The sequence below is a fragment of the Lepus europaeus genome, chromosome 5 (genome assembly GCF_033115175.1).
Source record: "Lepus europaeus isolate LE1 chromosome 5, mLepTim1.pri, whole genome shotgun sequence".
Classification (NCBI taxonomy): domain Eukaryota; kingdom Metazoa; phylum Chordata; class Mammalia; order Lagomorpha; family Leporidae; genus Lepus; species Lepus europaeus.
Window position 1 is genome coordinate 118056335 of NC_084831.1, and position 15374 is coordinate 118071708.

The following is a 15374-nucleotide window of genomic DNA, read 5'->3' on the forward strand; positions in this document are numbered from 1 at the left end:
CTGGCCCCAAATAAATAAATCTTTTTTTTTTTTTTGACAGGCAAAGTGGACAGTGAGAGACAGAGACAGAGAGAAAGGTCTTCCTTTGCTGTTGGTTCACCCTCCAGTGGCCGCCGCGGCCGGCGCCCTGCAGCTGGCACACTGCACTGATCCGAAGCCAGGAGCCAGGTGCTTCTCCTGGTCTCCCATGGGGTGCAGGGCCCAAGCACTTGGGCCATCCTCTACTGCACTCCCGGGCCATAGCAGAGAGCTGGCCTGGAAGAGGGGCTACCGGGACAGAATCCGGCGCCCCAACCGGGACTAGAACCCCGTGTGCCGGCACTGCTAGGCAGAGGATTAGCCTAGTGAGCTGCGGCACCGGCTGAACTAAAGTCTTAATGAGACCTAAGAACGGTTCCCAAGGGGTCTTTGAACAAGTAAGCAGGAAGGAAAAGATTGTGGTTGGAAAACAGCATATCTAAATATGCAGATTTGGAAGCTGTGCACTTTGTGAGGAAGATGAGGCAAAATATGCTCATGGGAATGTGTGTGGCTGGGACTGGGGGAAGAGAAGTTGATGGGTGAGGAGGAAACCAGTGAACTGAGGCGCCACCATGTGGATGATGGAGTCGGGTACAGGGAAGACCAATCAGTGCTGAAACAGCACCAAGGGAGAGGTGAGTAGATGATAGGTAGAGGGGAAGAAGGTGATAAAATCAGACAGTATATAAGCTGCAAACAGAGAGTTTTCTAAGAAGAGGGGAAGTAATGTTTGAAAGCAGGGACTGGTAGCAAAGCCCAATTTAAACTCTTCTTGATTCTGAGAGGGCTAAGTTTCAGTTAAGAGGGAAGTGGGGGCTGCATGGGGGAAACAATAGAATATTTGAGAATGGAACCCTGGAAAATATTGACATTTAAGGAACAGACAGAAATGGAGTGGGAAGACTGGTTAGCGAGGCTTATGAAAGCCAAAAGAAAATCATTTCAAGAATGAGAGGGCTGGGCTGTGGTGTAGCAAGTAAAGCTGCCGTCTGCAGTGCCGGCATCCCATAGGGTCACCGGGTTGAGTTCCTGTTGCTCCACTCCTGATCCAGCTCTCTGTTGTGGCCTGGGAAAGCAGTAGAAGATGGCCCAAGTCCTTGGGCCCCTGCATTTGCGCGGGAGACCCGGAAGAAGCTCCTGGCTCCTGGCTTCAGATCAGTACAGCTCTGGCCATTGTGGTGAACCAGTGGATGGAATATCTCCCTCCCGCCCTTCCTCCCTCTGCCTCTGCCTCTCTCTGTAACTCTGCCTTTAAAATAAATAAATAAATCCTTTTTTTCTTTAAAAAAAAAAAAAAAGAGGAATGAGTATATAAGTACAGTGAGGGCCAAATAATGCTCATGGAATTTGGCACTGGGGTCACCAGTGGCTTCAGTGCAGAAATTCTGGTCTAGTTGTTAGGGTAGACATTAGCACTGACTAAGGACACTTACGTGGTTAACAGAATGAAATGGAATCAGTAATACAAATTAATTACATTTTTAATTACAAAATCACATTTAAGTAATTTAATAATTGAAATAATTTAAAGAGATAAATTATTTTTTCCTTTCATTTTATAAAATACAATAAGTCATCTCTATATAACAGAGATTCTATAAAGAAACTTAATAGCTCTCTATCATTTTCTCTTAGTTACAGTAGTTTTATCATTGTTTCATTTCTTCCTTTAGCAACACTGAAGTATCTACTATGAGGAAACTGAGATACAGAAATGTAGAGTACTTGCCCAAGGTCACAGAGCTTTAACTTGTTGGAGCCAGAATCTGAACCCAGGCACTAAATTTCGACCATTAAATTAGGAAGCTGTTGGCTTCTGAATGGCTCTGAGGCCATGAACTGAATGTGACCGAAGAAGTACAGAGAGGAAAGCAGTACAGTATTGAGGAATGAGACACAAGGCTATCCTTACATTAAGAGTTTGTAGATGAAGAGGAATTGGCACAAACTGGTAACCAAAAGGAGAATGTGACGGTCTAGAGGTCAAGTTCAAGGAGGAAGGAGTGTACTAGCTGTGCCAAAAGCTGAGAAGTTACTAGGTTTCACAAGCTGACAATCACTGGTGCCCTTGACAGGAGTAGTTTTGATGAGTGGTGGCAATCAGAGTCTGATGAGTGGTTTCAAGAGAGACTGGGAAGACAAGTATACTGCAGCATGTCTACACACTGATGAGAAAGACCTGCCGGAGAGGGATGTCCAGTGTGGACCTAAGGGGATGAAATGCAGTGCCCAAATGGAGGGCGTGCCCTCCCCTAAGAGTACAGTTCATTCACAGCAGGAAAGAAGCAGAACGTCAGGCACGGATACAGGAGGTAGCAAGAGCTTGGGAGTTCTTAGTGAAATAAGAAGCAGGATCAGCTGAGCTGAGAATGGGTAGACAGAATCAGAGGCTCAAGAGGAAAGAACATGTATGTAGAGGAAAGGAGAGATATGCAGACTAGGGAAACATGAAATACAGGCAACACTAAGGACCGATTTGGGTCATTTTTCAAAGGTCATTAACTCCCCTAAAGGTCTGTTTAGATGATTAAAAGCTAGTAAGTATCTCAGAAATACCTGGATAAGCTCCGTGACAGCAGAGACTATCTGTGTAGTGAGGTATAGTTCACGAATACAGTGCTTGGCAGAGCACCAATGCTCCACAGATATTTGCTGAATAAATAAACACTGCATGCTGTAAGTTAGAAAACAGAAAGTTTTTTTTTTTTTTTTTTTTTTTAAGATTGATTTATTTATCTGAAAGGCAGAGTTACAGAGAGGCAGAGGCAGAGACAGAAAAAAAGGTCTTTCTGGCCGGCGCTGCGGCTCAATAGGCTAATCCTCCACCTAGCGGCACCAGCACACTGGGTTCTAGTCCCGGTTGGGGCACCGGATTCTGTCCCGGTTGCCCCTCTTCCAGGCCAGCTCTCTGCTGTGGCCAGGGAGTGCAGTGGAGGATGGTCCAAGTGCTTGGGCCCTGCACCCCATGGGAGACCAGGAGAAGCACCTGGCTCCTGGCTTTGGATCAGCGCGGTGCGCCGGCTGGCTGCGGTGGCCATTGGAGGGTGAACCAACGGCAAAGGAAGACCTTTCTCTCTGTCTCTCTCTCTCATTGTCTAACTCTGCCTGTCAAAAAAAAAAAAAAAAGAAAAAGAAAAAAAGGTCTTTCATCCGCTGGTTCACTCCCCAAATGGCCACAATAGCTGGAGCTGCGCTGCTCCAAAGCCAGGAGCCAGCAGCTTCTGGGTCTCCAATGCAGATGCAGGGGCCCAAGGATTTGGGCCATCTTCTACTGCTTTCCTAGGCCATAGCAGAGAGCTGGATTGGAAGCAAAGCAGCCAGGACTCGAACTAGTGCCCATATGGGATGCTGGCACTGCAGGCAGCAGCTTTATCCACTACGCCACAGCACTGGCCCCCAGAAAGGTTTTTATAAAAGTGAAGAATGCATTAGGTGCACATACTTGTACACAAAAAGTTCTTCAGTTAGGTTCAGTAAGTCAGCCACATAGGAACACTAAAGAGGAGACAAACAGTTCACAAGAGAGACACAGGGTATTCGTTGATTTTAAGTGGACAATGTGACGTGGCTCCTGCCTGGAAAAATCTTAATTTGAGTTTCAAACTTAGTTCTGGGAAGCACTAAGAAGGGTTCTAACAGACTAGAACATGCCCTGCAAAAATGCAAACAGGAATGTAAGGCGACTGAAATCCTAAAGGAGCAATGCTCAAAAAGAACAGAGGGGGCCAGTGCTGTGGTGCAGCAGGTAAAGCTGCTACCTGTGGCACTGGCATCCCATATGGGTACCGGTGTGAGTCCTGGCTGCTCCCCTTCTAATCCAGCTCTCTGCTATGACCTGGGAAAGCAGTAGAAGATGGCCCAAGTCCTTGGGCCCCTATACCCACGTGGGAGACCCAGAAGAAGCTGCTGGTTCCTGGCTTCGGTCAGCACAGCTCTGACCAGTGCGGCCATCTGGGGAGGGAATCAGCGGATGGAAGACCTCCTTCTCTCTCTGTGTGACTCTGACTTTCAAATAAATAGATAATCTTTAAAAAAAATGTGAGGTAGCTTCTTGTATCTTGTCTTTTTTGTATGTTCACTTCCCCTTACGCTTTCCAACATAAGTTAAAACAGTATAAGGCCCTCACCAGAAGCTAAGGAGATGTCAGTATTGTGTTCCTGGACTTCCCATTTTCCTGAACCATGAGCCAAAACAGTCATAAACCTCTATTCTTTATAAATTACCCAGTCTCTTGCTGTAATTTATTACAGCAACAGAAAATGGTCTGGGGCCAGCATGTGACACAGCTGGTTAAGGCACAGCCTGTGGCACTGGCATCCCATATGGGTGCTGGTTTTAGTCTCGGCTGCTCCACTTTGATCCAGCTCCCTGCTAATGTGTCTGGGAAAGCAGCAGAGGATGGCCTAGGTGCTTGGGCCCCTGTACCCACATGGGAGACCAGGAAGAAGATCTTGGTTCCTGGATCCTGGCTTGGAACTGGCCCAGTCTCAGTCTTCGCGGCCATCTGGGGAGCAGATGGAAAATTGCTCTCTCTCTGTCTCTCCTTTTCTCCCTCTGTAATACTGCCTTTCAAATAAATAAACACATATTTTAAAATAAGTAAATAAAGACAGACAGACAATGGGTAAAAGTCACAAGAGATTATAGCCCAATACAATATAAAGAAGAAATCACTAGGGGTTAGCATTGTGGCACAGAGGATCAAGCCGTGGCCTGCAGCGATGCTGGCATCCCATATGGGCGCTGATTGAGTCCCAGCTACTCTACTTCTGATCTACTCCCTGCTAATGTGCCTGGGAAAGTAGTGGAGGATGGCCCAAGCGCTTGGGTCCTGGCACCCATGTGGGAGACCAGGAAGACGCTCCTGGCCCCTGGTTTTGGCCTGACCCAGCCCTGGCTGTTATGGCCATTTTGGGGAATGAACAAGTGGATGGAAGACCTCTCTCTCTGTAATTCTGCCTTTCATGTAAATAAAGTAATTCTTAAAAAAAAAAAAAAAAAGAGTTAACGCAGAAAACAAGAGACATGGAAAACGTGAACCAGTAGTGGGTCCCAACCTTTCTTCCATTCCCCAACAACAGAAGGCAGCTGTCTTCTTTTCAGCATCGAGTCCAGTAAGGAAGAGTGCCCGGCTGTGAGCACTACACCAGTGGACACTTGATTTGTGTTCCTCACTGCTATATCCCGGTGCCTCTGCCTGCCACAGAGCAGGTCCTCGGTAAATATTCATGAAAGGAAGAGGCTGGTGACTCTAAATGAGGAAGAAGTACTGGAGACTAAGAACCACTCTGAAGTGATTCTGATGGCCCCTTGGTATTCCTGCACCAAATGATCTTCCATATCAGTTCTCAGATTCTGTTTAAAGTCATTTGATTTACTTTGTTTATTTGTTTCCATAATTACCCATACTTATAAAACTTTAAATTAGTGGGTCTTGGGGCCAGCACTGTGGCACAGCAGGTAAAGCTGCCAGCTGTGACTCTGCCATCCCGTGTGGGCATCAGTTTGGGTCCTGGCTGCTCTGTACCAATCCAGCTCCCTGCTAATGGCTTGGGAAAAGCAGCAAAAAATGGCCCAAATGTTTGGGCCCCTGCCACCCATGTGGGAGAATCAGCTGAAGCTCCTGACTGCTGGCCTTGGCTTGGCCCTGTCTGGCTATTGTGGCCATCTGGGGAGTGAACCAGCAGATGGAAGATCTCTCTCTCTCTCTTTCTCTCTGTAACTCTTTCAAATAAATAAATAAATCTTAAAAGACTAGCATACTTTTGCATTTTCATAATGCATAATTTCATAATGATAGGTGCTGCTAATTTTTGGTTTGATTTTAATTACAAAATTCTGATTTAACAGCCTAATTATCATTATGGCATCTTCTAAAATGGTAGGTGAAGGTGGACATTAACTCCCAGTGTTTGTAAGGCACTTAGTATATTCCAAATACTATTCTAAGCACTAGCAAACAAAACATACAGAAATCTCTGCCCTTGTGGAGCTTCTACTCCCAAAGTAAGATAAGCCACTGAGTAAATAAAACACTGAGTATTTCAGATGGTGGTAAGCGCTACTGAAAAGATAAATGCATGCTACATGGATATTACATATACATATACAGATGCTAATCTGAAAAGGCTCCACACTGAATGACCCCAATTATACTCCTATAACATTCTAGAAAAGACAGAATTATGAAGACAATAAAGAACAGAGTTTTTCAGGTGTTGGAGAGGAAGGAGGGAGAACAGGTATATTACAGGATTTTTAGGGTAGTGAAACAGTGCAGTATAATACTATAATGATTGATACATGTCATCATATACTTCTTAAAACCCATGGAAAATATGTGCATAACACAGAGTGAACTCTAATATAAACCATGGACTTTTGTTAATAATAATACATCAATACTGCTTCATCAATATTACAAATATATCACAGCAATGTATGATGTTAACAACAGGGGGAATTAAAGGCAGGAGGTGTCAGGAGGTATATGGGAGCTCTGTTTTCTCTGCTCATTTTTCTATAAGCCTAAAACTGCTAAAGACAAAAAGTGTGTTCATTAAAATAAAAATCAATAAAAAATTCCCCAGAAAGGTCTGCTCTGTGTGTGTGTGTGTGTGTGTACTGGGTTGAGGGTGGGTTGCCTTAAGGGTTTAGAATCTGGGAAATGAGAGGGTGACCCAAGTGTTTAGAGCTTCTCAGTGTGATGGATCCAGATTTCAGATAAAGGACAAAAGGAGATTAGTGATGACACGTGCAAGACAGGGAGGTGATGAGGGTATGGGACAGTGCAGGCTCTCTGGGGCCCCTTCTTCACTCCTAAAGGTGATAAGAACAGCAGAGTGGATGCAGTCTTATTCTTGACAATGGGCTTTATGTTCTCACATGCTCGGTAGAATTAGTTGAGATTCCTGGCCTAAAAACTGGGGACTAGAGAACTCCCACACTGTCTTCCTTCTCTCTTGAAGCAGTAATGAGTGCTTCAATCTGTTCTGAGTTTTATATCTGATGTTCCCATATTTTTTTTGAAGGAATATGGCTGTTTCTTTTCTTTTTTTTTTTTTCTTTTTTTTGACAGGCAGAGTGGATAGTGAGGGAGAGAGATAGAGAGAAAGGTCTTCCTTTTTGCCGTTGGTTCACCCTCCAATGGCCGCTGCGGCCGGCACATCGTGCTGATCCAAAGCCAGGAGCCAGGTGTTTTTCCTGGTCTCCCATGCGGGTGCAGGGCCCAAGCACTTGGGCCATCCTCCACTGCACTCCCGGGCAACAGCAGAGAGCTGGACTGGAAGAGGGGCAACCGGGACAGAATCCATCGCCCCGACCGGGACTAGAACCCGGTGTGCCAGCGCCGCAAGGCGGAGGACTAGCCTGTTAAGCCACGGCACCGGCCAGAATATGGCTGTTTCTACTGAGAAAAAGTTCCTGAAGTTTTGAACCCTTTGAGTAGACTTACATTTATATGAAGGCAAACGTTTCCAGGATCCATCTTCACATTTCTTCATGAACTGGTCATAAAGGAGTCTTATGTCCTTGGTCCAGCTGGGGTTAGGGAGCGAATAGTCCTTTTGAATGGCTTTCTCAGAAGAAAATGGCCTCTGAAAGACAGAAGAAGAGTGGGCGATGCATTCCCATTCATAATATATTCTCCCAGTTTTCAATGACTGTCTGATTGCCTTTTATTTTTTTCTCCAGAAGATTGTTACTTTTAAACAGAAGGGAACTGCAGGGATCACCTGGTCCAACATCCTTGGGCGAAACAGGAGATTGAGAGAGGGTAAGTGATTTGCCTGCTGTCACTCAGCTATCTCCTGGCAGAGCCAGCTTTCAGTCCACATCTACTTTCTTTCCAACTTTAATCAAGCACAGGTGATGAGTAAGGCGCTGGCACTAAGGTGAGATGAAGGACATCCTCTCAGACTGGGGGTCCAGAGAAAGTTCTTTGCTTGGATATTGACAAGAAGAACGTAGCCAGCTGGAAAGAGCACTGTAGGCAAAGGGTCGCTGTATACAAGCAAGAGGTGTGAAAGTTTGGAGGGGCCTTATTACAACTGGGTGATGTAGGTACTAATTATTACCCCCATTCTACAGGTGAGGAAGTTGAGGTATAAAAGTGAGGCACTGTCACAGTGCAAGAGGAGGAGCAGATGCCTGCAGAGATGCAGGCAAAAACCTCAACACTCAGCTAACTGGTTTGAATTATAACTGCAGGGCCCTCTGAAGAATTTTAAACAGGAGAGGGACAAGATCAGTTCCAGCTTCTTTTTATGGACTTGTAGGAATTAGAATCATTCTCTCAACTGTGGACTCCTTTACCTGATTTTCTCTTTTAACGTGTGGGATTCATCCAACAAGCTTTTTTTTAAAAAAAAGATTTATTTAGGCCAGCGCCATGGCTCACTTGGCTAATCCTCCACCTGTGGCACCGGCATCCCGGGTTCTAGTCCTGGTTGGGGCGCCAGATTCTGTCCCGGCTGTAGCGGCCATTTGGGGGGGGGGTGAACCAACGGAAAAGGAAGACCTTTCTCTCTGTCTCTCTCTCTCTCACTGTCTAACTCTGCCTGTCAAAAAAAAATTTTTATTTATTTATTTGAAAGTCAGAGTTACACAGAGAGAGGAGAGGCAGAAAGAGAGAGATCTTCCATCTGATGGTTCATTCCCCAATTGGCTACAACGGTCGGAGCTGTGCTGATCCAAAGCCAGGAGCCAGGAGCTTCTTCCGGGTCTCCCATGCGGGTGCAGGGCCCAAGGACTTGGGCCATTTTCTACTGCTTCCCCAGGCCCTATATAGCAGAGAGCTGGAAGAGGAGCAGCTGGGACTAGAACTGGCACCCACACGGATACTGGCGCTTCAGGCCAGGGTGTTAACCCCCTGCGGCACAGCGCTGGCCCCCAACAAGCTTTTTTGAGCCCTACTATTTGCCCTGGTTCTGTGCCAGGGATAAGTAGACAAAGAGAGAAGACCTACTCCTGCCTTTAAGTTTTAATAGCCTCAGATGTGAAAAATACAATAGAAGTAGACCCAGGTGCAGAAGGAATGACTTAGGGAAAACTGCAAAACGATAATATGATTTTTTTTTTTGTTTGTTTAAGATTTATTTATTTGAAAGGCAGCATTACAGAGAGAGAGAGAGAGAGAGAGAGAGGTCTTTCATCCTCTGGTTCACTCCTCAAATGGCCGAATGGCCAGGGCTGGGCCAGGAGCTTCTTCTGATCTCCCATGTGGGTGCAGGGGCCCAAGGACTTGGGCCATCCTCTATTGTTTTCCCAGGCGATAGCAGAGAGCTGGGTTGGAAGTACAGCAGCCAGGGCTTGAATTGGCACCCATATGGGATGCCGGCACTGCAGGTGGTGCTTTACCCGCTAAGCCACAGTGCCAGCCCCAGATACATGTCTTTAAAAATATTTTATATAGGAGCTGGTGCCGTGGCATAGTGGGATAAACCTCTGTTTGTGGCTCTGGGAACCCATATGGGTGCTGGTTCAAGTCCTGGCTGCTCCTTTTGGATCCAACTCCTTGCTAATGTACCTGAGAAGGCAATGGAGGATGACCCAAGGCCTTGGGCCCTGCACCCATGTGGGAGACTTGGAAGCAGCTCTTGGCTCCTGGTTTCGGACTGACCTAGCCCTGGTCATTGCGGCCATTTGGAGAGTGAACCAGTGGATGAGGATCTAGCTCTCTCTTTGTAACTCTGCCTTTCAAGTAAATAAATACATCTTTTTAAGAATTTATAAAATTCTTTTATAAGAATTTAGCATCAGTCCAAGGATAGACAGGCAGTAGTTAGACAAACATTCTCTCTCTCTTTTTAAAAAAGATTTATTTTGGGCCGGTGCTGTGGCTTAACAGGCTAATCCTCCGCCTTGCGGCGCCGGCACACCAGGTTCTAGTCCTGGTTGGGGCACCGGATTCTGTCCCGGTTGCCCCTCTTCCAGGCCAGCTCTCTGCTATGGCCCAGGAAGGCAGTGGAGGATGGCCCAAGTCCTTGGGCCCTGCACCCGCACGGGAGACCGGGAAAAGCGCCTGGCTCCTGGCTTCGGATCAGCACGATGTGCCGGCAGCAGCGGCCACTGGAGGGTGAACCAATGGCAAAAAGGAAGACCTTTCTCTCTGTCTCTCTCTCACTATCCACTCTGCCTGTCAAAAAAAAAAAAAAAAAAAAAAAAAAAAAAAAAGATTTATTTATTTGAAAGTCAGAGTTACACAGAGCGATGAAAAGACAGCGAGAGAAAAGAGAGAGATATCTTCCATCTGCTGGCTTTCTTCCCAAATGGCTGGGCTGGAATGGCTGGGGCTGGGCTAGACCGAAGCAAGGAGCAAAGAGCTTCTGCCAGGTCTCCCATGTGGGTGCAGGGGCCCAAGCACTTGAGCCATTCTCCGCTGCTTTCCCAGGCTCATTAGCAGGAAGCTACATTGGAAGTGGAGTGGCAGGGACTTCAACCAGTGCTTATATGAGATGCAGGCATGGCAGGCTGTGGCTTTACACACTATGCCATAATGGTGGCCCCTAATAAATACATCTTTAAAAATGTTTTAATATAAGATTTCAAAAGGACATATAAAGAGTATACCATCCTTGTAATTTTACAAATATTATTATTCAAGATGAAGCTAATTAAAGAAAGGGAATCTTTAAAGACTCGTGAAGGTGGAATTGTATGATAAAATGTCTTTTTCCATTATGGGGAGCCCTAAGGAATCTGAAGCAAGGAAGGGAGTAACATGAACATAAGTTTTAGAAAGGCCCTTCTACTGTAAAGAACAAATTAAAATGCAAGAAGCAATGGTGGTGAAATCAGCTAAAAGGCTGCTGACAAGGTCCTGGTCAGATATACTCAGAACCTGAACTAGGCTCAGAGGAATGAGAAGAAAAGTTTTAAGAGACATGTAAGACATTAGAACCAAGAGATGTGGAAAACTACTGACTACTGGGGAAGAGAAAGTAGAAGAGCCTTGGATGACTGCAAAGGTGTGGGTTCAAAGCTTGAGGTGGACAGAAGGGAAAGAAAGATTATGGTTAGCATGAGTGTGTGGGTGAGGAGAACAGGGGAAGTATTCATTTTAGTTTGGAGCTTACTGCGTTTGTTATCCCAGATGGTAACTGTGAGAAACAAAAATAAAGCTTCACTTCAAGGAGGTGAGAACTAGGAGATATCTGAAGGACATGCACTTGTGAATTCAAAGCACAAACTATACCATGAGGGTTGTTAGAATCATTCCTTTTGTTGCCATGAATAAAGGGAAGGTCTTGCTTGATCTTTATAAAGTGGGACTTGTTAAGAAGCATTATGACTTTTTTTTACATGTCTCCTAAAAATTAAGTTACTAAGCAAAACAGCATGACTAACAAAGCCTGTAAATACTAACACTTAGACAGGCAACACAGATTACAAGGCCCAGCATATAATTAAAAAGAAATGAATTCATCTTGGTTGTTATAAGATTAGCTCAAGATGTTCTCTTTTCCAGTGGGCAAGATGGCACAGGATTAGGGACCAATCCAGGCTCATTATCTTTTAAAAGAAAGCCACAGTAGCTCAGAGACACCGTCCTGGTAAGGTCCTCTTCCAGCTGCAGCACAGAACTGGGCTGTTCTGGCTGCTGTTTCATGACAGCACACGGTCCCTACCCTACTTTTGCAACCTGACGAGTGGTGGCAAACTAGACTGTGAGCTCCTTTGGGAGACAGCATTGTTTCTCACTCATCTGCTATCACCAGTAGCCAACGACACCTCGAGTACTGCTGAGGCTTAACCAATACTAACTGAATACCCCAATGAGGCAACGGCAGAGACACAAGAACAAGTAACATTTATTCAACATTAGGCCCCTGGCACCGCCAGAAACTTCCCTTCCCTTATCTCGCTTATTCTTTTAAAAATTTTTTAAAATTAAATATTTTATTTATTTGAGAGACAGAGAGAGAGAGAGAGAGAGCGAGAGGGAGAGATAGATCTCCCTTCTGCTGGCTCACTCCCCAAAATGGCCATAACCACCTGGTCTGGGCGAGGAGCTTCTTCCAAGTCTCCCACACAGGTGCAGGGGCCCAAGGGCTTGGGCCATCTTCTACTGCTTTCCCAGGTCATTAACACAGAGCCGTATCGGAAGTGGAGCAGTGACCCAAGGCTTGGGCCATCTTCTACTGCTTTCCCAGGTCATTAACACAGAGCCGTATAGGAAGTGGAGCAGCGACCCAAGGCTTGGGCCATCTTCCACTGCTTCCCCAGGCCATAGCAGAGAGCTGGATCGGAAGTGGAGCAGCCGGGACTCGAACCGGCGTCCATATGGGATGCAGGCACTGCAGGTGGCAGCTTTGCCCACCACCCCACAGCGCCGGCCCCTCGCTTGATCTTCTAACCAGGCAGTGACATGAGGAAAATGGCCTAGAGAGGGTCTGGTTCCCTCACAAGCAGATCCTCCCACGGCTTCCCGAGCTGGCCGTCATCCCCAGAAACAACACAGCCAGAGCCTTCTGGGGTTAGGCCATGGGAAGAGGTGCTCGGCCGGCCGTGGGGCTAGCCACGGCTCCGGCCCAGGCTGCCCGCGTGCAGACGCCGGGATGACCTTACTCTTCACCTCCGCGGCACCGGTGCTGACCGGCGCCAAGCATCCCGCATCCCGCCCGTTGCCTCCAAGCCGAGTCACCCTCCCGGTTCGCATTCTTCCCGTTCGACCCTCAGGATCGCAGCACCGCAGAGCCCCTGTCGCTGCTGCCGCCGCGCGGGGTCGGCAGAGGCGAGCGATACGCCGCTACTCGGACCCGGCGCCCACGCTGTCTGCCCGAGCTCCGCGGGGGCCCCTACGCCCACGCCGCACCCCACTCACCCGCGCGGGTCCCGGCACGGCCCCGAGGGTGCGCAGGCGCGCGGCGCAGCTCCTCAGCATGGCTCCCGGCGGCGGCCGACCGCGCGCAGCTCTGGCCCCGGAGGCTCGAAAAGGTCAACTCGCTTCCCGCCGAGCCCGCGCCTCCGGGTGGACGCTGTCGCGGGGGGCGGGGCGGGGGCGGGGCCTGGGCGGGAAGGGCGGGGCGCGGGCGGGGCCTCGTCGGGTGGGAGGGGCGGCACATTCCGGCAGGCTTCTGGCCTCAGCCCTTTAGTTCCGGGAGACTTTGCGCCTGGGGCGCTGCGAAGCCCGGGCAGGGCGGCTGGAGCTGCCCGGGTTCTGCCGTCGGCCTTGAGTAGATTAGCGGGCGCCCTTCCCGCCTGGCGCCGGCCGAATCCGGTGCTCCTGTGCCGGGGTAGATCTGGCTCCCGAAGACAGGTCCCTGGGGCGGACAGCGGTGGTTTTATGGAGTGATAGGGTTGCCGGTGTGGGTTTCTATAAAGAGCCTGCTGGGTGCAAAGGGCCTTATCCGTGCCCCTGCCCACGCCAGCACCCACGTGGGCTCACTGTTACAGAGTAGACTCTGAGTCAGGCTTTTTCACATCCTAGGACCATTTGGAGGATGCATGGGCTGACGACTAGCTTCGCTGTCAGACCTGAGATCACATCCCCTCCGCCACCGTTTATTGACATCTCGTGCAGACCCAGTCGCGGGGGCCTCTGTTTCATCATGTTTGTACTAAAACGCATGCATATCACGTTTTCCTACTGCCAGTACCGTCGGTTTCAGGGGAAGCGTGCCCAGGCCAGTGGTGCGATGGAGCTAGCTTGAGCACCTTGTGAAAGCCTGATTGTTAAAATTTCAGGAATTTGGCTAGCTAGTTCTTAAACACTGTCATTATTAAAACTGAAGTTATGTAAACTTACCGTTAGATTGCAGACAGAGGCACTTGGTGCTGGAAAGGAATAAGTACTATAGCTTTCTGCTTTTTTCTTTACTACATTTTACTGTTACCTGTGTCCTTGAGGTTGTTTACGTCTATCGTACTTGTATTTGTATGGTTGGAGTTGTCAACCTAGACAATCAGAGATTCTCCAAAGAATGAGTATTGATTTGGTTGCAATGGGAGAAGGGCACCATAGCAAACCATATATATATATATGGTTTATATTATTATATATTATTAATTTATATTATATATTATTATGGTATATATTATTATATATTATATTAATATATTATATATTATTATTGTTTATATTATATATATATTCGAAGAGGTTTAGGCAAGGGGAAGTTTTTAAAAGCAAAAAATGGAGACATTTACATAAGCCATTGGATACAAAGTTCATTGCCTTGGAAACTTGAGGCAGTAGTGTGGGTCAGCTCATTGGCCAAGAGGCCCTTGCTGGACAAGCCTGCTGTCAAAAGCATCTTGTCTTAATTGCTGCAGTCCTCAAAAACCTTTACGCTGGGGCTGGCATTTTGGCAAGGCAGGTAAAGCTGCTGCCTGTGATGGCAGCATCCCATTTAGGCAGAGGTTTGTGTCCTGACTCCTCCATTTCTGATCCAGTTCCTTGCTAATGGCCTGGGAAAGGCAGTGGAAGGTGGCCCAAGTGTCTGGCCCCTTGCCACCCATGTGGGAGACCTGGAGGAAGCTCCTGGCTCCTGGCTTCAGTCTGGCCCATCCCTGGCTATTGCAGCCATTTGGGGGGAGTGAACCAGCACATAGGAGATCTCTCTCGCTCTCTCTTTAACTCTGACTTTCAAATAAATAAATATGTTTTTAAAAAAGAAAATTTAAAGTAAAATTTGTTATGGAAATCTGTGCATATTTGACAGGTGTGCAAAGCATGGGTTGCATGTAAAACAAGAAGGAATCTCTTGGGGTTTCTAGAAAGCCCTTGAGAAAGTACTTAGGCAGGCGTGAGTTCTTACCCTTTGTTATCTCTTGGCTCTAGTTTTGTCTGGGTCTGACAATGACAGTTTTTGTCTTGGCAACTTTCATAGTATACTGGGTGCGTTTCTTCTCAGTTTCACATTCAATGACATCACAGTGGTACCTCAAAGCCTTTTCTGTAACATTAGCAGGAAGCTGGAATCATGCAGAACCAAGACTCAAACCCAGGCATTCTTCTTCTTCTTCTTTTTTAAAGATTTATTTACTTTACTTGAAAGTCACAGTTCCATAGAGAGAAAAGGAGAGGCAGAGAGAGAGAGAGAGAGAGGTCTTTCATCAGCTGGTTCACTCCCCAATTGTCCGCAACAGCTGGAGCTGTGCCGATCTGAAGCCAGGAGCCAGGAGCTTCTTCCGGGTCTCCCACACAGGTGCAGGGGCCCAAGGACTTGGGCCATCTTCCACTGCTTTCCCAGGCCATAGCAGAGAGCTGGATTGAAAGTGGAGTAGCTGGGTCTCGAACCGACACACATTTGGGATGCTGGCACTGCAGGCAGTGGCCTTACCTGCTATGCCACAGCATCAGCAGCAAACCCAGGCATTCTGATATGGGATGTGGGCTGGGCCAAAGCCC

At 47.4% G+C, this 15374-nt stretch overlaps 1 protein-coding gene across 2 annotated transcripts in view; it reads right to left on the reverse strand.

Moving 5' to 3' along the window:
• The window catches only part of THEM4 (thioesterase superfamily member 4), a 28956-nt gene extending 15989 nt beyond the window's left edge, over window positions 1-12967 (reverse strand). The window contains exons 1-2 of one of the 2 annotated variants that reach the window (XM_062192274.1): window positions 12846-12967; window positions 7476-7617 (exon numbers count right to left, since the gene is read on the reverse strand). In XM_062192274.1, coding sequence (XP_062048258.1) covers window positions 7476-7617; window positions 12846-12905 — 202 coding nt within the window. In that variant the 5' untranslated portion in view covers window positions 12906-12967. The remainder of the gene's footprint in view (window positions 1-7475; window positions 7618-12845) is intronic. The other variant, XM_062192273.1, reaches the window with a different exon arrangement.
• Window positions 12968-15374: the final 2407 nt, after the last annotated feature.